This window comes from Notechis scutatus, chromosome 2 (assembly GCF_049901735.1).
Source record: "Notechis scutatus isolate UNSWTSFEM ecotype Mainland chromosome 2, rNotScu1.2, whole genome shotgun sequence".
NCBI lineage: Eukaryota > Metazoa > Chordata > Lepidosauria > Squamata > Elapidae > Notechis > Notechis scutatus.
The window spans coordinates 82,272,194-82,292,921 of record NC_142010.1 but is presented as its reverse complement, the minus strand read 5'-3'; the positions used below and the strand labels follow the sequence as shown (position 1 = coordinate 82,292,921).

The 20,728-nt window shown below is 36.3% G+C and overlaps 2 protein-coding genes across 21 annotated transcripts in view; one reads left to right on the top strand and one right to left on the bottom strand.

Moving 5' to 3' along the window:
* Positions 1 to 8,182, top strand: part of TCF7 (transcription factor 7) — a 161,190-nt gene extending 153,008 nt beyond the window's left edge. For 6 of the 12 annotated variants that reach the window (XM_087955308.1, XM_087955307.1, XM_087955304.1 and 3 more), the window contains one exon: positions 504 to 8,182. In XM_087955308.1, coding sequence (XP_087811434.1) covers positions 504 to 526 — 23 coding nt within the window. In that variant the 3' untranslated portion in view covers positions 527 to 8,182. The remainder of the gene's footprint in view (positions 1 to 503) is intronic. The other 6 variants (XM_087955306.1, XM_087955301.1, XM_087955302.1 and 3 more) reach the window with 2 other exon arrangements.
* SKP1 (S-phase kinase associated protein 1) lies at positions 7,878 to 19,187 on the bottom strand. Of its 9 annotated transcripts, none has more exons than XM_087955313.1 (6): positions 18,666 to 19,187; positions 16,700 to 16,796; positions 13,485 to 13,558; positions 11,181 to 11,324; positions 10,205 to 10,345; positions 7,878 to 8,594 (listed from the first exon to the last, which is right to left on the bottom strand). In XM_087955313.1, the coding sequence occupies exons 2-6, from the start codon at positions 16,794 to 16,796 to the stop codon at positions 8,559 to 8,561; spliced, it is 492 nt and encodes a 163-aa protein (XP_087811439.1). In that variant the 5' UTR covers positions 18,666 to 19,187; the 3' UTR covers positions 7,878 to 8,558. The 9 variants fall into 9 exon arrangements, with proteins under 9 accessions (XP_087811439.1, XP_087811440.1, XP_087811441.1 ...); XM_087955314.1 differs by having other exon boundaries at positions 18,826 to 19,187; XM_087955315.1 differs by having other exon boundaries at positions 18,949 to 19,187.
* Between the last annotated feature and the right edge of the window lie 1,541 nt (positions 19,188 to 20,728).

Genomic DNA, 20,728 nt, shown 5'->3' with positions numbered 1-20,728 from the left:
CCTAAGGCTGGGTTTTAGCCTATTTCTAATTTCTAACACCCATGAATTCAACTTAAAACATGATCTATTCGCCGTACGTCCTAAAACTAAATAAAAAAACCCAATTAAATATCTGGCTCAAAAACATTATACTTATTTATTGGTAATTATCCAAATCTACGGCTATGTGTGGGGGTGTTTTTTTGTTTGTTTTCAGTAATCCCTTGGACAGCAATAACCAGAACGAAACATTTCTGATAACTTTTGATCAGTTTTGCACATTGGCTTGGAGAAATTTTAGCAGTTTTACAGTTACGCCTCCATCTAGTGGTTAAAAAAATACAAGTTGACAATAAGTGTTTTTTAATTAAACAAATTCTTCTTACAAAAACTTGAACAATAGGTGTTAATATATATGTTTTTCTTTCTAAATCCTTGTTCCTTAGACACTATACTTGTATTAAATGCTATAAATGCTTTCATTTTTAAAAATATGACCCTGTAAATTCACCCTTTATTTACAGATAACTCTCTTCACTGTTCTTAGGAGGAAAAAGAAGTGCATTTGGTACCTACAAGGAAAAGGACACTGCTCCAGCCCAGTTTCTTCCAATGGAAGTACTATAGATTCCCCTCCTTCCCCTTTGGATGTGCTCCAGTGTACATCCCCTGCTTTTATTCCAAACAAGCTTGCTGCTCCTGCTGATCTTATACATCAAAACCAAGCCAATCCTTCTTCTTTACCTGCACATCTCAAAACTGCTACAAGCACATCAGGACCTCCTTCTAAATGTTCAACAATGCCTCATAAATCCATAGTGCCAGGTGAATCCTCAGGGGACAATATGGTATCAATAGGAACATAGTACTAATGGGATAACAAGGTGCACAGATTCATCAGGCACTTTGCTGATTGGTTCTGCTGCATACAGAAGCTACAGAGACAACTTCAGCCTGCCATCAAATGGTATAGTCTTAAAGTCAGTCAAAAGCCAGATCAGAAAACAACACTGCAGCATTAAAAGTGTTGCCTAAATAAGGACATCAACAGTCTCTTTGAAAAGTATGAAGATAAACTTAATTCTGGTCAGTAACTGAATTATTTGATCCCTTTTCCAACTGAGATAAAAACAAAATGCACTGATCTAATTGCAGATGAGAGGTGCAATAAATGTTAAGGCATTTATTAAACTATTATAGTCAAAGTCCTGAGGTTCAGCCATCCAATAGATATTACACATTACAAAAGCAGTTGTTGAATGACAAACTCAAATGCTCCACAGAAAAAGTATAAAGCAGCTTGTAAGAAACTAAAATATTTAATGCCTCATCTTTGGGATCAAGGGTGGATTGCGTTAACAAATGTTTATTCCAGCAGCTTTATTAGGTGATAAAATAGGAGAAAACACTGGCTGTGAAAGTCTATCTACTATTCCAGACATAGGGCTGTGTGCATCACAATTTTTCAGCTATAAAGATTTTTTATGCTATCTACTGTAAAATATGCAAAACCCAAAAATACTTATTTTTCACAGTTTACCGTACTTTTGCTATGTAATCAATGGGAAATAAAAAGGATATAAGCTGTGCCTCTAATCATTAAAAATTTACTTTGCAGTCTTTGTGGCTTCTTAAAAGCTTGCCAAGATTTACCCTCCTTCTATTTCAAGCCAATTGTGATCGCGCACTCTACCTATAGTCATTTCTGCAACTGCAGTATTGAAGCCTAGTCGTATTCCTCGTTCTCTGTATCCTTTTTGTCCATTCTACAGGGAAGATATTTATTTGAAAGTTATACGCTTCCCCAGAGCCCAATTCATTTTCAGTGCTAAGCAAAGTTGATTGCTTGGAACTTTAAACACAGATGGTCCCTTTCTGGTGCTTACTTTAGGGATGGTAGTTTTTCTCAGAGGACAAATATAGTCACACATCGATAACCAAACCCAACATACTGAGATAATACTGGACTGGAAGGAAAATTCATAATGTGAGTAACTGAAATGGGTGAGTCACTTCATTATAATGATATTTTAATGAACCTTGCATTAACCTTTCTGGGAGTAAAGGAAGTTGCAAAATCACAGCCCTGAAGAGTTTGCAACTCTTTATGACTTGAAACTAAACCAATTTGCTCCATCTGAAAGGACCTCATTTTTAGGAAGATTAGAAAGAGACTATAATGCTGACAGGTTACAATTTGAAAGTAGCAAGAAAGCTGATGATAAATGAATCAAAGGTAGAATTGCAGGTTGATCCTCCTAATACTTGCATGATGTTCTCATTCAAGTATCTTAGGAACTTGAGGGAAATGAGAAGTGATCCCTAATCTGAATTTCTGAATATCAGAAACCTCATCAAATCAAGAGTAGATAAGCCATAATCTCTCAACCACTTTTTTTCAGCCGTAACCATCCAATATGATTGCTAAGAACAGCTGATAGTATTTTCCCCCAACTTTAGGGCAAAAACTCATCCAAAAATGTAGTATAAATCCTAGTAATTAAGCTTCAAAAACTTAATTGGGAAAATCCCAGCTAACATACATATATTTTACTTTATTTGTGCCTTTGAGTTAGCTTTCATCTACGAAACTACACAAGTCCATGCAGTTTTCTTGGGAACAATTTTCAGAAGTGGTTTGCCATTGCCTTCATCCTAGGGCTGAGAGAATATGACTTACACCAAGTCACAGTTGATTTTGTCTCTACAGTAGGACTAGAACAGAATCACCTAGCTTTCAGCCAGTGCCTTGAGCAACATGAAATAGTCCTCCATTAAAACGCATTAGTAACCCAAGGAAAACTAGGAGCATCTTTTGGCATCAAAAGGCTGTCCAAACTTGATTTCAAGCCTATGCAAGAGCACTTCCCCAAGAATATCATTTTGAAATTTTATTCTTTAAAATGCTATACTTGATTTTTTTTCTTCCAGAAAGGCTCACCCAATTGATAATTCAGAGGAACTCTGAAATTCATGAAAATGTCCTGACCCCAATATGATATAAGCATAGCTCATAAAGAGGCACTTCTGCATTTGCACATACGAGTACATAACTAATGTGCAAAAATGGAACTGAATTAACTATTCAATATTAATCAGCATGATTATCATTTATGTAACTAGGAAGATAAGCTATTTTAGTTAAGACTAGAGCAGTCACAAGAATTAGAAACATTTTAAAACAATCAAGATTCCAAAAATGCAAGTATCACTTAAATACCAAAAAGAGATGTTTAAAAATGATGTATTAAATTTTCTGTATTTTATCTTCCCTTGCTGTGTAAAATGAAAGCTTTTATCATGGTGTTTTACTCCTGAGTTAAATGTGTACACAGCAAGTGCAATTTTAATGCCATTATTTGCTTTTCTGAAGACTGAATGTATCATGTCATGGAAATTTAACTTTAATAAGCCACAAAAAAAATCTCTGTATGTATGTAGCAGGGGAAAATTTCTTTCATTTGTACAATCATCTGGAGTTGTTTTGTCTTTTTTTAATCTTGAATTTGTTTTGCTTCTTTGTTTAAAATTTGTTTATGGCTTTATAAATAAAAGTGATCTACCAGATTGTCCATTCAAAAATGGGTAACTGGGGACTATAATCCTATAAACAATGTTATATTTTGTGTGCGTATATTTCCATATATTACAAAAATATGTGTACATGACATAGTTTATGAAGAAAACCAATCAGCCACAAACATTTTAGATTCATCAAGCAAATTTAAAATTAAACATTTAGCACTTTTTCTGACAATGTTAAAAGGGCTTTATTCTTAAAAACAGTGTGCATTAACCGCAATCAAAACTTCAATCAACACCAGCAACAAGTGCATATATCAACAAAGCTAGATCTAGTTAGCCACTTGTAGACAATGGCAGTGAAAATTGACCATTCTACCTATTTTCTTTATAATTTATTTTCTTCCTACCAAAAACAAATGCTATTTCAGGGCAGGGGTCTCCTTCAAGTGGATATGGTTATAGCAGTTGAGAGAAAAGCTGCAATTATGATAAACCTAATGCAGGCATTATATGTGCAAGGTACAGAAGGTGTTGCTGTCTGATTTTGTGTGAGCTATACATGTACAATGGTATATCAGCTGTGATCTTCAACTCTGAGTGAAGTACATGAAGTAAATATGTATCTCCAACTATTTTAAAATGATATTTCAACTAATTTATATTATTCAATGCGCAGTCTGATTCCTACAGTTAAACACTGCCTCCCCAAATGAGTCTGTAGCAGCCATGAAAGAGAAAGCAATTGTTTTCCATTTGAAAGGGCCCAGTTGAATTCTTCATATGACTAAAACAGATTGAGTCTCATTTTTGCATCGGCCATTATGAGAAGGCAAATGGCACCTTCAAGTCTATGTTGACGCCTGGACTGCAATTTTCTTGGCAACATGTTCTGAAGTATTTTGCTGTCAATTTCTTTGTAGAACTGAAATAACCCAACTGCCAAAGTCACCCACCTAGTTTCATACCTAAGATAGAACTAGAACTCATATAGTTTACACCCTTGGTGTCTTGATCACTACTGTATATGAAACTGATTCTTTAGCTAGAAAAAGCATGATGGGCAAAAACACCTAGCCTGAGCTTCCCCCTTAAGATTAAGAGAGACATATTATCTTGTGAGACAGCCCCTAAATTTTCTTCAGGTCAAGGAATTGAAAAACAAAGCAGGTGAACAGCTGTTCTTCATTGATGAAAAAGACTAGGGTAATTTGCCAAAGTGCATACTGTGAGATGACAGTCAGCCACACTGCTTTGATCTCAGTTCTCAGATAGCAATGTAGATGGAAGGAACCAGCATAATTATGAACAGAACTAAGTTTCTGAAGCTGTAAGACAAACAATACACATTTTTTAAAAAGTCTACAGGCAAGTCTCCATTACTGATCTTTTGGGCTCTCTGCCCTTCTTGTTCATATGCCCAGAAAAAGCATGGATTTCACCCAAATTTCCAGACAACTAACTGTTAATTCCTATCAAGGCAATAGCTTCAATTCTCTTTGCTAAAGGCTCCCTTATAACAGCTGAACAACGAGAGTGACTGAAAAGTCATGGGGATTTGTATTATCTTTTTTTTTTTTTTTTTTACAATAGAACACTGATATCCTCTCAAGACAGATTCCAATGCTATACCATCCTGGGCTCAGTAGGCTGCCACAACACAGGCTGTGTTCTGAGACAGTACCTTGAAAATGGCAGTGTATACAAAGGTAAAACATTTAAGGCACACTGAGGTAGAAATGCAGGCGAAACTCAAAAAATCAGAATATAGTGCAAAAGTTCATTTGTTTCAGTAATGCAACTTAAAAGGTGAACCTAATATATGAGACACTCGTTAGATGCAAAGCTAGATAGTTCAAGCCGTGATTTGTCATAATTGTGATGATGATGGCTTACAGCTCATGAAAACCCCAAATACACAATCTCAAAAAATTAGATTACACGCAATCAATAAAACAAGGATTTTACATAGAACAATATCGGACCTCTGAAAAGTATAAGCATGCATATAAAATCATACACTGCAATGTCCTACCAGTCAGTGAATACTTCAGCTTCAACCAGAACAACACAAGAGCAAACAATAGATACAAACTCAAGGTTAATCGCACCAAACTTGATTGTAGGAACTATGACTTCAGCAAGTGGTCAATGTCTGGAATACTCTACCTGACTCTGTGGTTTTTTTCCCCAAACCCCCAAAGCTTTAACCTTAAGACTGTCTACTATTGACCTCACCCCTTTCCTAAGAGGTCTGTAGGGGGAGTGCATAAGCACACCAACGTGCCTACCGTCCCTGTCCTATTGTTTCTTTATTTTTCTTACATGTATCCATGTATTCATAACTATGTTTTACTTATACCTATTATCTTGTAAGCAATTGACAAATAAAAAAAATATATAAAAAAATATGTACTCAGTCCTTGGTTTGGGCCCCTTTTGCAGCAATTACTGCCTCAATGTGGCGTGGCATGGAAGCTATCAGCCTGTGGCACTGCTGAGGTGTTATGGAAGACCAGGATGCTTCAATAGCGGCCTTCAGCTCTTCTGCATTGTTCGGTCTCATGTCATTTATCTTTCTCTTGGCAATGCCCCACAGATTCTCTATGGGGTTCAGGTCAGGCGAGTTGCTGGCCAATCAAGCACAGTAATCCCACGGTCATTGAACCAGGTTTTGGTGCTTTTGGCAGTGTGGGCAGGTGCCAAGTCCTGCTGGAAAATGAAGTCAGCATCCCCACAAAGCTCATCTGCGGAAGGAAGCATGAAGTGCTCCAAAATCTCCTGGTAGACGGCTGCATTGACCTTGGACTTAATGAAGCACAGTGGACCAACACCAGCAGATGACATGGCTCCCCAAATCAACACAGACTGTGGAAACTTCACACTGGACTTCAAGCATCTTGCAGTGTGTGCCTCTCCATTCTTCCTCCAGACTCTGGGTCCTTTCCAAATGAGATGCAAAAGTTGTTCTCATCAGAAAAGAGGACTTTGGACCACTGGAGCAACAGACCAGTTCTGTTTTTCTTTAGCCCAGGTAAGACGCTTCTGATGTTTGTTGTTCAGGAGAGGCTTGACAAGAGGAATACGACATTTGAAGCCCATGTCCAGAATCTGCCTGTGTGTGGTGGCTCTTGATGCACTGACTCCAGCCAGAGTCCACTCCTTGTGAAAGTCCCCGACACTTTTGAATGGCCTTTTCCTGACAATCTTCTGCAGGCTGCGGTCATTCCTGCAGCTTGTGTACCTTTTTTCCCCACACTTTCCCTTCCACATAACTTTCTATTACTGTGCTTTAATACAGCACTTTGGGAACATCCAACTTCTTTTGCAATTACCTTTTGAGGCTTTCCCTCCTAATGGAGGGTGTCAATGATGGTTTTCTGCACAACTGTCAGGTCAGCAGCCTTTCCCATGATTGTGATTCCTACTGAACCAGACTGAGAGACCATTTAAAGGCTCAGGAACCCTTTGCAGGTGTTATGGTGTAATTAGCTAATTAGAGTGGGACACTTTGAGCCTAGAATATTGCACCTTTTCACAATATTCCAATTTTCTGAGATGGTGGATTTGCTGTTTTCATGAGATGTAAGCCATAATCATCTCAATTACGACAAATCACAGCTTGAACTATCTTGCTTTGCATGTAATGAGTCTCTCTCATATATTAGTTTCACCTTTTAAGTTGCATTACTGAAATAAATGAACTTTTACACAATATTCTAATTTTTCGAGTTTCACCTGTAGTATTGGATGGATTGGAATGGAAACTTTGTTTAGAAACTAAGATTCAAAATGCACTGATTTTTGATTGTTTCATTTTTTCATAACCCTCGCATCTAATTATGACATGTTGAAAAGAGACAAATTCTAAAATTCCATTACTCAGTTTATCCTCGCTAGATTCTTCAACTGAAACACAGTGGTGTATGAACTATTTTGTAGGAAATCCACTTATTTTTATATTAAAATATTACTGGTAATTAATCTTTTTGGCAACCATTTTATTCTGATAATGACAAAATTTGTGAAATTGCCCAGTATGTGCATTTTGTTATGCATAGTTAAATGTTAAAATTCTTTATTGTACATTAAATGCTTAAGGTCATCATCAATCTTTAAATATTTATTCTATTTAGTGTTCATAAAGAAATGGGATGCGCTTATTACATTGCTTATTACATGTCTCTCCTCTAAGCCCTAAACAGAATCACAATGAATGAAAAAGTTGCTAACCTACTGGCTAGTGTTGTGATCTTAAATAATACACCATCAATATCATCACTCAGTATGCAGTGACAAATCACTGCAATCTGATGTCATGTGTCTGATATACTGAAACAGATATTAACTGTCCAAGAAATTTGTTTAGAAATCTATTTTTGATCAAATACTGAAATTTTTATTGGTTTTAAAAATGGTACATACCAAATACTATGCTTCTTTACAGAAACTACAAGTATTTAGCCAGAAGAGAGTTCTAACTGCTCAGGCACTACCAAGATCACACCTATATTAGATTAGAATGGTAGGTATCAAGCAGAGCTAATTTGCTTTATTTTTAACAACGTCACTACTACAAAAAATGTAGAATGGAAGAATCCCAAAACAATTGTTCCAACTAGTTTTTCAAAACATTTTGTGGCTCTTACTCCATTAATAAAAGTAGGCTTCACCGATTCAGTTTCAGAAAACGTTTTGCAAGTAATTTTATTTACAAGGTCAGAGACTTCTGAATTCTGACATGCTGAGGATTTTAATGTGACAGTGAAACATTCAGAAGCACGGAAGGTCTAGTTTGCAGTGCTAATTGCCATACAGAACTTGCATGGAGTTTAGTTTTATTTAGAGAAGAGAAAAAATAAGGAAATCAGATTACACTGATTAAACCATAGAATTTAAATCTATATTCAAACGTTACACATGCAAAGAGAACACCACCAGACTAGTACAACTTCATTTGCTGCTGCATTTGTCTAATATTAACAATTATAAACAGAGCAGTGCAACTGATATTTGGAACAATCCTTACAGTGTTGTTAGGTATCAGGCACAAAGCTTCACTTCTCTTCACACCACTGGTTTTCTTTGCGTACCTAAAAATAAAGACAAACTTTACAATTACATTTGAAGAGCAGTATCAAATACTAGGTGTTGATAATATATAACATCTAGAATAGATATATTTATATATCTATTCTAGATATTTACCTGTAAATTAATAGCATCCCTGTGATTCAAATTATTTCCCCAATTCAGATGTCTTCCAGATATCAAGTAGTATTTAAAAATGAAGTATACCACTGTATAAAACTAGTATTTCCATTTATGGAAATATAGTTATGACTATTTTAGAACTGACTGCATGCAACTTTTTAACATGGCGAACTCATTCTCCCAAAAGAAAATCAAAGATGAATAAAAATCTGCGGTGAAGAAATGGGTTTTATTAGCTTGATTACTGGTTGCAGGACATTAGCAGTTATTTTCAACATGTTAAATCAGGGGTCTTCAAACCTGAAAGCTTTAAGACTTGTGGACTTCAACTCCCAGAATTCCTCCTCCAGTCATGTTAGCTCAGGAATTCTGGGAGTTGAAATCCACAAGTCTTAAACTTGCCAAGTTTGAAGACCCTTGTGCTAAATGAACCACTGAAATCAAATGGATAAATGGCAGAACTTGTGTCTAAAAATTCTCTTTGCAGTCCAAAAATTATAGTGATAGTATTAAAAAAAGTATTTTAAACAATCATATAATGATTCTGTAATAGAGAATTGGACACAAGTCCTTTTAATTGGAATCTAATAACAAGATTGAAACTATAGACTTAGACTAAGTAACCTAGCATCTGCTAAGTGTTTTTCTCAACAGTGCAATTCAGAGGCCATGCATATGGTACTGTAGTCTAAATATCTAGATTTTGTCAGGCAACCTACTCTAACTCATCTTTAATCAGCAATAAATAAAAAATTAATAAAATATTTTGCAATGCATTTCCTTTATCTCTGATTTTTTTTTTCTTCCTAACATTTTTCCATAAAATGCTCTCTTTCTCTCTCTCTCTCTCGCACCACCTCCTATAATCAGCAGCGACTATTGGAGTAAAATCCACAGGGACTCCTGTACTGGTAATGCTCTTTGCAGAAATTTTGCTTATTCTTCCCTCATTATCTTGATATGAGAAAGACTAAGTGAATTATTCTGCATAGAATATCTTGTCTTGAAAGGGGCAAGCCCTTAAGTGACGATGGCCAAGGGAGAAAACTTAGAGGTGCTAAGTTCTATGTCGAGAATAACAATTTGATTTCCATATATAAAAAAGCTGTTTTTGTATACTGTAATTCTAAACTCCCTAATGAAAAAATAGCAATAGTGTATTAATATAAACATATAGTAAGCTAGCTTGCCTGAGACTTCTTTTCCCATACATGAATGATAGCAAAGTCAGTGAATGGGACTGATTAGAGCACAGCTTTATTTTATTTACCATTTGATTTTAATTATATGAAGGCTGAATTGCCAAATCAGTATTTGTTGTCTATAAAAACAAATAGTTTAGAGTCTCATTCCAACACCAGCTTCACAACAAACTGTTTATACATTAATCAACAGAAAAGAAAGTAACTATTTTAGCCTACAGAAGTTAAAATAGTTGTAGGATTAAATAGTGAAGAGATTTTGTTTTAAGTAAAATGGCTTGACATACCTGGGCTTCCTCCTCCTCAGTGAAGTCATTTTTAATATTGAAAGTCTTGCGGATTTCTTCTGGTGTTTTTCCTTTAATCATATTTGCAACAGTCTTGCACGTCACATCCAATAAGCCTTTGATGTCTAAGTAGTTTGCAGCCTTTATAAAAAGCAACAGATTTTTAAAGACTCTGTAAATCAGTGCTCCATTATATAATAGTGTACATAAGATTTCTAGCAATAATTGTATACAATAGCAAGTAATGATAAATGAAATGAAGCCTGGTTAACTACTGTATTTTCTTGCTTGATCTAGAAATATTATTGCTAATGGCAATAACAAGCCTTTCTTCCATTTACAGACTTCGTAAGGACTGCCAGTTAACATTTCACAGTGCTATTATGAATTCTATACTTTGGAATACATATTCCATAAGACACAATATATCAAGTTTTCATTGTTGTTGAGCTTTCAAAAAGCAGGAAGAACTACAAACCAGTAAACATACATACTTTCTTTTGTTTAAACTTCTGAGATAAACTAAGCAAAATCTCAGCCTTGAATGCTGTAGGCACAGATATACAAGCTTTAAGGCAGAGTCCCCAACCCCCAGTCCGTGGACTGGCACAGGATTGCAGCTTGCCAGAAACTGGGCCGTGCAAACAAGTGAAGCCCCATCCGCAGGATCCAGGCAGCACACAAAACCACACCCTGTCCAATCCGCAGAATAACCTCTCTCCACAGAACTCTGCTGCCCAAAAGGTTGGGGGCCCCTGCTTTAAGTGATGTTCATTTACTAAGTTGCTTGCATTATCTATCTCTGCATCTTTACAATCATGATGCTTACCTCTGACATTAGATATTTTAGATTTCAGGGCATTTTGCTTAAACCAATTGCAAATTATTTACGACATCAACATACACACACTATTATACTCCAATATTTCATTAGTCTGTAAATATCAATGGAGGAGGATATACTAGGCCAACCTACCAAGATGAGTTCAAAGAGGGTTCCTTGGTCTACTTTGAGAAATTCTTGATCCCACACAGGGATATCATCTGTTCGTTTCTCTTTGTTCTCATCATCCTCAGGAGGAGGTGGATCATCTTTATGATGGGTACACCACTGAATCACCTTTGGAAATTTAAGTATGTTATGGAAAAGCTTTATAAATTTGTTTTGTTTTCTACTGCACTAAGCTAATGTTTTACTGGCATCCACAAAGCTTTTATATAAACATTGCTTAGCACAATACTGCAAACATGATTTATGGGTTTATGGGTGTAAACAAAAGGCGAGACCATTTTCAAACTAAGCACGCTCACAATGCTTAAGTACCAATCTTTCAGAGATAGAAAAGTAGAAAATATGAATCAGATTTCACATATTTCTTATGTAATTTATTATTCTGAATTCCAGGCCTAATTATACTAATACAAAGGATTTACAGAAAAATATTCAGAAAAATGAAATAAAACAGTGAAAATTACCAACAGAAATGTTCCTAACTAAAATAGTTTAGTTTAGCTATTTCCTAGAAAAATACTTTCAACTGCAGAAAATTATTTTCAATAATGTAAAAATTATGCAAATTTCTATTTTGTTATGTCAAAAAATATAGAAAGACCAGCTTAAAGATAAACCCTTTAACAATTTTGCCAGGATATTGCACTGATATTAACTATATAATCAAACATTTTGTTTTTCTACAACTATTTGAAGTATCTTCCTGTACAGAAATCACTGAACACTACTCTTTAAAAAATTAAGTCTAATTTTAAACATTTAAAAAGTACAAAGTTAAAAATCTGCCTAAAAGTAAACCAAACAAAAATAACATAATTATAATTAAACATTGTATAATTGGGCTATTATCACAAAGTTTTTTCATAGTTTTGTCATTCTAATGGCTCCTCACTATGACAAACACTATGACAAAAATAAGAAACCCTTTGAAGAACATAACATTATTTTTAATTGATGCAAGTGATAGAAGAAATGGCACAAAATGGGCAACAAAAACGGCACAAAATGGACAACAAAATGCATGCCAGAATGCTGTCATATTTGGACTAACTGCAACTTCCAAAGATTCAAGGTCAGCCTCATGTAAAGCGCACTGCAGCAATCTATATAAGAAATGTTTTAATCATTCTCAGTATCAACACAAACAAGAAATGGTATATATGTTACAATGGCAAAGCTAGACAAATGGCATTCTTGACCAGAAAATTGTCCTTTCAGAAGCAATGAGGGGTTCAAAAGCAGTCCAATTAGAAAAACTAATCCTTTTAATGGAGTCAGCTCCACAAAGATGAACAAGCCTAATTCTTGCATTGAGGGACTGTTTAATTATTGATTGACCAAAGTAACGTGAAGGCATTTGTAATCAATCTTTCAAAATCTAAGTAGCCCACAGAAAATATTCAGTAGTATACTATAAACATAAAATTATCATAAAACGCATGGACAACAGTAAGCCAATAGTTAGAACTTAACCAATATTAAATACTATAGTCTATTGTTCTATGGAAACAACTATTGGATGAATGCCAATAATAAACTGCATAGTGTGTGGGGGGGGGGACTCAAAGATGGTCTTGTAGCTTTAGCATTTACTCTTGTACAGAATTCAAGATTTTTAGTTAATCATGACATCATGCACAACAAAATCTATTCCCACCACAATCTCAGAAACCATGTTTTGCAATATCACAATCAAAACAACACAATTAAAACTATCTATAATCCAAATTACAAAATCAAAGGACAGAAAACAAGAGGTGCAGAGGAAATTACAGATGCTGCCTCTGAAAAAGCTCCATTTTTAATACAGTAGCTTTTTAAAAGGTACCAGAGAGAAGGCCAGTCTGATTTCAATGAGAAGCCCATTCTATTACACTGACACTGCTATGAGCAGCACTTTCTAGCTTCAGATCTCCTAACATCCCAGAAATGTGAGACAAGGAGCACCTCTTCCATGTAATAAGAGGCCAGGTTGAATCTGACTGGGCAATAGAGTTTTCAAGGTACCCAGGTACCTTGGGAGGATTCTATAATTAACACCAGCACTTTACTCTGCAATATAGGTGTCCCAAATGAATAAGGCACTGCAGCAAAAACAAGAATATACTTATAAACTTAAAATTATAATCCATCCAGTGATTTTTAGACAGAACTGCCTTCCCCAAGCATTTGATATACTACTTCTCAATATAAAAATTAACTTAGAACATATTTATATTATGCAACCAGATTGTTTGAAAATTCTGTATTTCATTAAAATAGAATTACCTTTTTTAGTATAGCTGCATTAACATTTGGAAGAGGAACAGGATCATCATCTCCTTCATCATCCATTCCCAAGTCTAAGAAGGAAAACAATCAACAAAAAATATATTAGCAGCCATTTTACTAACACTTAAGCCAATCTAGCAATTTCCAAAAAAACATTGATATTTTTCTCTGTAAAGAGATATGAATTTCTACTATTAATAAAGTAGAATATTTGTAGTTCAGTGTTGAAATGAGGGCTCTTTGGTGCTCTCTGAGCTTGCTTGTTTTCTTGCAAACATTTCAATACCCTAACTAAGTAACATTATTAGGCTTAGCACTGATGATGTTATCTAGTTAGGGTAATGAAATGTTTGCAAGAAAACAAGCAAACCCAGAGAGCACCAAGGAGCCCTCAGTTTCTACTATTGCTCCTTTAACATCATCATGGCCCATTGTGTGGGCCATAAAATATAAAATATTCACAGAAGTAAAGAACTTAAAAGACCTTCTAAGGAAATACGCACAGGATAAGATTGTAAACGGATCTGTTTCTCTTGCTACTTATTTGTATTTGTTGGCAATAGCCAACACTCCAGAATATAGGCTCAAGATTCAGAAGGATCTCGATAGACAGTAGCATAATGCTGACTCATAGATCCCTCCTAGATCCCTCTCACAGTTACTGCTATTGAGCCATGTACCATCTTTTCTGTACCTGTGCATTTTAAGACATGGTGTTTTTTTTTGTCCTAAGTGTAAAACCTTACTTTTTTCATCACTGAATTTTATTTTGTTAGATAGGGCACAGTCTTAACTACTTTAAATGCCCACTACTTTTTCCATTTGAGAGGCCTGCTATGGAGCTACAAATCCACAGCATCCCACCAACTACACTCCTTAGCACACATCCACCCACCTGTGAGATTAAAAATGAGATTAAAACAAATATTTCTAGGTTTACACTGAATAGAGCTGCAAGTTCATTTTAATCCATTTTAATTGATGGATTTATTTGGTTTAAAGCAGCTGTCTAATACCCTGAAATAGCAGTGAAGAAACATGACCAGAATAAGTGGCATAAATTCAAGTATAACATAAAGGAGGACAGATATATCAAGATGTTACAAACATTTAATATAATGGTAAATATATTTTTTTAAAAAAACCCAATGTCTGTCATGGTCTTTGTACAAGTATTTGATGTAGCTGTTCCCTTTAAGTAACCAAACAGATGTAAAATTTCTAGAATTTTTGAAGAAAAGAGCTTTTTAGGAAATGAAGTATAAAATCAAATAATGTTTTTGGATTGCTTGAAAAAGGATATTCTGTATATATACCGTAACAATGTATCTCAGGCAAAAATTTACCAATTTAGAGAATGGGATATATTTTAAAATAATTTGTATTACCAATAGAGCTACAAGCTATTCAACTCTAAACAATGTAGCATCACTTTCTTTTCCTCTTTCTAAAAGTGGGCAGGCAAAATAGAAGAAACCATCAACATAGGATGTTTACATATTCTAAATGTTGTCATCCACTTTATCAAAGCAAATATTAATTAGGAGTGACATAAAGGGACTGAGAATACATATTTTTATCATACAAAACATCACTTTCTGAATATATTGTTTTATTTCTTTATTCAACGAATTTCGAAACACAGACCAATACCTTTCACTTCTTAACTATTTTCTGCATTATTCAAAATAAACTTTTTCCAGAAATAAATTTTAAAAGTTTTCACATTTTCTCTTCTCTAATTATTATTACTGGGACAAGCAATCACCTGGATAATTACAACTAGTCCTCAGGTTATGACCATTTGTTCAATACCATTCAGTTATGACAATGTTGTATAGGGAGGGACTTATGATGGATCCATGGAGTTCCAGCCATTGTAGGGCTCCCATAGCCACATGATTACAATCTTGGTTCTCAACACTTGGCTTAAAATTAAATTATAGCATGTTGTTGGTCACATGTTCACAATTTCTGATGCTCCATGCTGGTTTCCTACAAGCAAAGGCAATGGGGAAAGCCAGCAGGAAATAGGAAATCATGATTATGTGAGGTCCTCAACAATCTCATTTAACAATGGTTACTGGTACTCCTGGAATTGCCATCACTGACAGTCATGTGATGTTGTTTTATGACCACATTGCTTACAACTGCCGTCATAGCTCAAGGAATACCTATACTGAAATGGAGAGATAATGAAATTTAGAAAGTGTTTATAATACAGAATTTGTATCATCACAAATCATCATTTATGGACAGAGAAAAGGGTTAAAGTAATAAATTTCTTCAAATAGTGCTTACTCCTCCAACATTCAAATTAACTGTAAAAGTAGCTTGCAAACAATGCATTAAATTATAAAAATGTCAAATCCGTATTTTAAAAAATCACAACATAGTCAAGAGAAAATTCTGGGAAGAAATCTTTAAAGATTTCTAGACTCTTTTTCCAAATTGGTTTAAAAAATAAGTTATCTGGCTAAAATCCCTCATCAATTTTTTAATATGTAGACAAGTAGAATTAAGCTGTCATCCTGCAAGGCTTAACTGCTTCCAAAACTTCACAGTCTATCTGTATTACCCTTATGGTGGCGTGGTGGCTCAGCAGTTAAGGCGCTGGGCTTGTCTGCTGGAAAAGCTGGCAGCCAGGTTCAAGATCCAAGCGCCATGTGACAGGATGAGCTCCCATTCTCGCCCCAGCTCCTGCCAACCTAGCAGTTTGGAAGCATGTAAATGTGAGTGGATAAATAGGTACCACTTCGGTGGGAAGGTAACACTGCTCAGTGATATCATGCTGGACATATGACCATGGAAATGTCTTCGGATAGTGCTGGCTCAATGCCCTTGAAACGGAGATGAGCACCGCCCCCTATAGTCAGCAACAACTAGCAGAATAAAATCCGCTAGGACTCCTGTATCTTTTACTTTGATATTATCTTTATCTTATTGCTTCACAAGATTTAACCGTAATCCAATCACAAGGCATAGTAAGAATTCACTATCAGCTTCAAAATCACCTCACCCATACCTTTGCCAATAAGCTCTTAGTCTCAGGAAATCCATTAGGCTGTAAAAACCTGCGTCTTCCTTCCTTGAAAAGGAAGACTCCCCTAAAACTGATTCAGATTAAAATCCAATTTATCAAATTAAAAATGTCTGTGTGGAGAAAGAAAAACAGAAATACAGAAAGCATTTATCTTTTATGATGCTCATACCTTCCAACATTGTCTTGATTGTTACAGACTGTTTTGCAATTTCAACATCAACTTCAAATATTTCTCCATCAGAGCTCTGTAGTTTAATTGAAGGCATCTGTAAATGAATGAAAAAATATTTTACCTGTATTTTTATGTATTGCATTTCAGTTATGTGGTTTCACTAGCATCTATACAAAAATAGACAGTAAACCATATTTACAAAGAAATTTAATTTTTTATTTTACAATGTTCAATTTCATCCATCCCTGCATCATCATAATGTGATCAATAAAGCTATATCACCTGACTCAGTAATGGCTTGCTTAAAATTAATGGCTAAAAAAAGGGCTGATCAGATTACAACTCACTCTATTTGCAGTGTTGCCTCCTTGAAAGTAACCTTTATTATGGAATATTAGTGCATAAGACTAAAATGCATGTTTTGATTAAGTATTTCAAGAAGCTTATTTTTTTTTACCTTTTAGTGTTCCAAAACAACTTTTTACTCTCCAGTCTGAAGTGCTGCACATGACCGATAAAAATGTCTAACTAAAATTACTTAAAATTCTAAAACGAACTTGTATTATGCTATTTAAGGCAGTGTATTGCATATGCTTATATCTTGCTTCAAAAGCAGACATTCATTTTACCGAATGAGATAACTAATTGGGCATTTTGTCATGATTCATGGTAAATGACCTAATTCTAATCATGTGGGCTATTTACCAAGCAAGTTTTGAAAATATATTATACTTTCAACAAACTATCTGTACACCATCGTTCTTCACACAACTACTGATTTGTATTATAACTACTGTTTTGTACTATAACTACTGTCTTGTATTATAAGTAATCAGGCATCATGAAAGAAACTACATAACCAGTATTAAGTGTTTTTAAGAGGAACCCAAGAGGGACGTGGTGGCTCAGTGGCTAAGATGCTGAGCTTGTCGATTAGAAAGGTCGGCAGTTCAGCGGTTTGACTCCCATTACTAGTCCCAGCTTCTGCCAACTTAGCAGTTGAAAAGCACGTAAAAATGCAAGTAGAAAAATAGGGACCACTTTGGTGGGAAGGTAACAGCGTTCTGTGCGCCTTTGGCATTTAGTAATGCTGGCCACATGACCATGGAGGAGACAGCACTGGCTTCAGCTTTGAAACAGAAATGAGCACCACCCCCTAGAGCCGGAAATGACTAGCATGTATGTGCGAGGGGAACCTTTACCTTAAGAGGAACCCAAATTATTTTTCAAGGTATAGAACCAGAAATCACAAAATATATGAAAATTTTCAGAATTGTTCAAGTAGTATCCAAATCATACATAATCCACTTTGGATAAGGTTAAGCAAAATTCTTGACCTCAACTACTGTAACCCCTTAAAACAAAAGCGGATAATAAATTTCATAGTATACACAAGTGATTACTACTTTGGAGACCTCAGGGCACAATAATTAACAGTTTCCGTGGTATTTTTCATAAAGTTCCCATTGAAAGACATAAGCATTTTTAATAAACTAAATATAAATGCAATATTAAAAACCAAACCTAAGAGTTATAAAAAGTATGCAGTGATGAGATCAGAATGAATCTGATTACTCAGACAGATCCATTAAATTGAATGGACACTTTAATCATTTAAAATCCCATGATTTAGGACATAATTAAATCCTGAGGCTAGGCTTGGATCCAATCCATTAGTTTCTTTTTTAAAAAAAAAAACTTAAAACTCACCAGATTGTTTAAATTTAAGACAGATTTTTATAAGCAGCTTCGGATTAAACGGCAATCGTGACTAAGCATTTAGGGTACATAAAACCAGTGAAGGTACAGTGCCCGGCTGGCTACGTCAGCCCTATACCCTTCTCATTTCACTCACTATATTGTATTTGCTTCGCTCCAACAAACACAAACACACCCTCTATCTCCCCCCCCCACCCCGAAGTGTGCACCGTTTACAAATTAAAGACGCCCTGCAAAAACTCACACCGTCAAGAAATGAGGCACGTATCGTCAACTCCCCTTTTTTAAAATAAATAAATAAATAAAAAATACGTTATTCCCTTAACAGAAGAGGGGAAACGGGATGGGAAAACGCTCCTCTGGCTCGGGAGACGAAAGGAGTGCAGATTCCTAGAGCCGGTCACCTTCCTCCCCTTCCAGGACGAGCCGGGCTAGTGGAAGAGATGGCGGAGGCGGCCCTTCGGCTGTGCGCGTCTCCGCACCCCTTTTCCCGGCGGGGGGTGGAAAGCCGCTCCCTTAGCAACCACCTGCGATAGGTTCTCAAGCCGTCCTCTTCCTCCGCGGCCCTTACAAGCCTCTTGCCAACTTTGTTCTATCCCCTCACCATCCGCTGAGGAGGCCCGAACCTCGACCAGGCCTCGGCCTCACTCACCGTGAGGCAGCACAAACAGCGGCGGAGGCGGCGGCAATGGCAACGGGAGCAGCGGTGGCGCCTTTTAGCCTCTCCCCGAAATACACACCACCCAACTCAAATTAAGGGCGCACTGGAGCGTCTGGCGGCCGGGGCATTTTATAGAGTTGGGGGCGGAGCGGACCCGAGGGCCTTGGCGTTTGTCCCCGCCCCTTCCACTCACCGGGCCGGGTATGTCGTCTTGAGCGCCTGCGCCGGGCGACTCAGCGAGCATCGGCCCCCCGCCTTCATCGTGGAGGGACTGCGGAGGGGCCGAGAGGGGAATAACTTAGTTCGTATAAAAAAGAAGGAGGAGACCCTTAAACGTATTTAGATATTAAGTACCTTGGGGTCCTTCAGGCAAAATCGGAGGTTGCCCTCTACGAGTACGCTCGTGGCCGAGGCTACCTCATAGTAGTGGCGACGGTGTTACGTCATAATAGGAAGGACAGTTTCTCATTTATTCTGTAATTATTTTCCCTTTTCTTTTCCCTGTTGGAGTTGGACGGCTGCGTAATTCATGTCTGATAATCGTGGATGCTGCTTGTATGTGTGTGTGTGAATCCAGCTCCTTCTGGTTATTACTCCGTGGGCTTATTTGGCCCCCTCCCACAAAAGATGTTGAGTAATTGATGAAGACAGAGAAATTGAAACAGGAGGAATATCAAGTAGTTCAGTGCCGCCTAAGAAATTACATTTACTATGTTAGAGTTATACGTGTGTATCCACAAATGCACCAGACGTTTCAACGTACCCTTGGAATTAAGTATTAAGGGAATCGGTCTAAGTATGTTTTTCACATATAATCATTGGTAAGAAACTATTCCATCATCCTAACATTAGCTAGTGCTTTACATCGACTGTTTCATATCAGGCAAAGTGTTAATTGCCATTACTATGCTAGGATAATTATTCAAGTTGTTTCTTTAGCAAGAATACAGAATTGATTGGTTAGTCGCCTGCCCTCGCCAAATAGTTCTATTTTAATTGCGTAAATGTTCCAACTTTTGAAAGAGGAAACCTTGAAAAGGGGCCTGCTTATATAATGGGCAGCACTACATTTACTCTTCTGGCACAATAAAATTTCAAATTGTACATTATGTTTTCTCTCCACCCCACACCTCCCAATAAATATTTCTAGAAGAGCATCCTCTGAAAAACTTTCCAGATCAAGGACCAGATCATAACTTGACACTAAACCAGTGTTTGGAATTAAGAGATATCTGCCACTTAAACCAAAGTTTAAATAAACTCAGGCAAAAACTATTCCCAAAGCAGTTCTAAACTACTTCAAATAAATGCCATATGATGTTTGATATCGCAGCAATATCACAATTTATTTCCTTATTTGCTACCCCCTCCCACATTTATGGATTAGTCATGAGACAGCAAACCTTTTTTTTTTCCAAGCCAGAAAGTCTTACCTCTTGCTTGATAAATCTAGTGCATCAAGCACCATCTTCTAATATTTGTAGAACTGGAGTGTTCAATCTTCAAGCATTAAATTTCTCTTAGGCATACAGAGGGAACTGCAGCAAAAAGATAAGTCCAGGTAGATCTAGACAAGGCATTATAAACCCAATACAAGAGATCACTGTCAGCCACAGTGGAATACTTAGCCCAGATATTGATGAAAA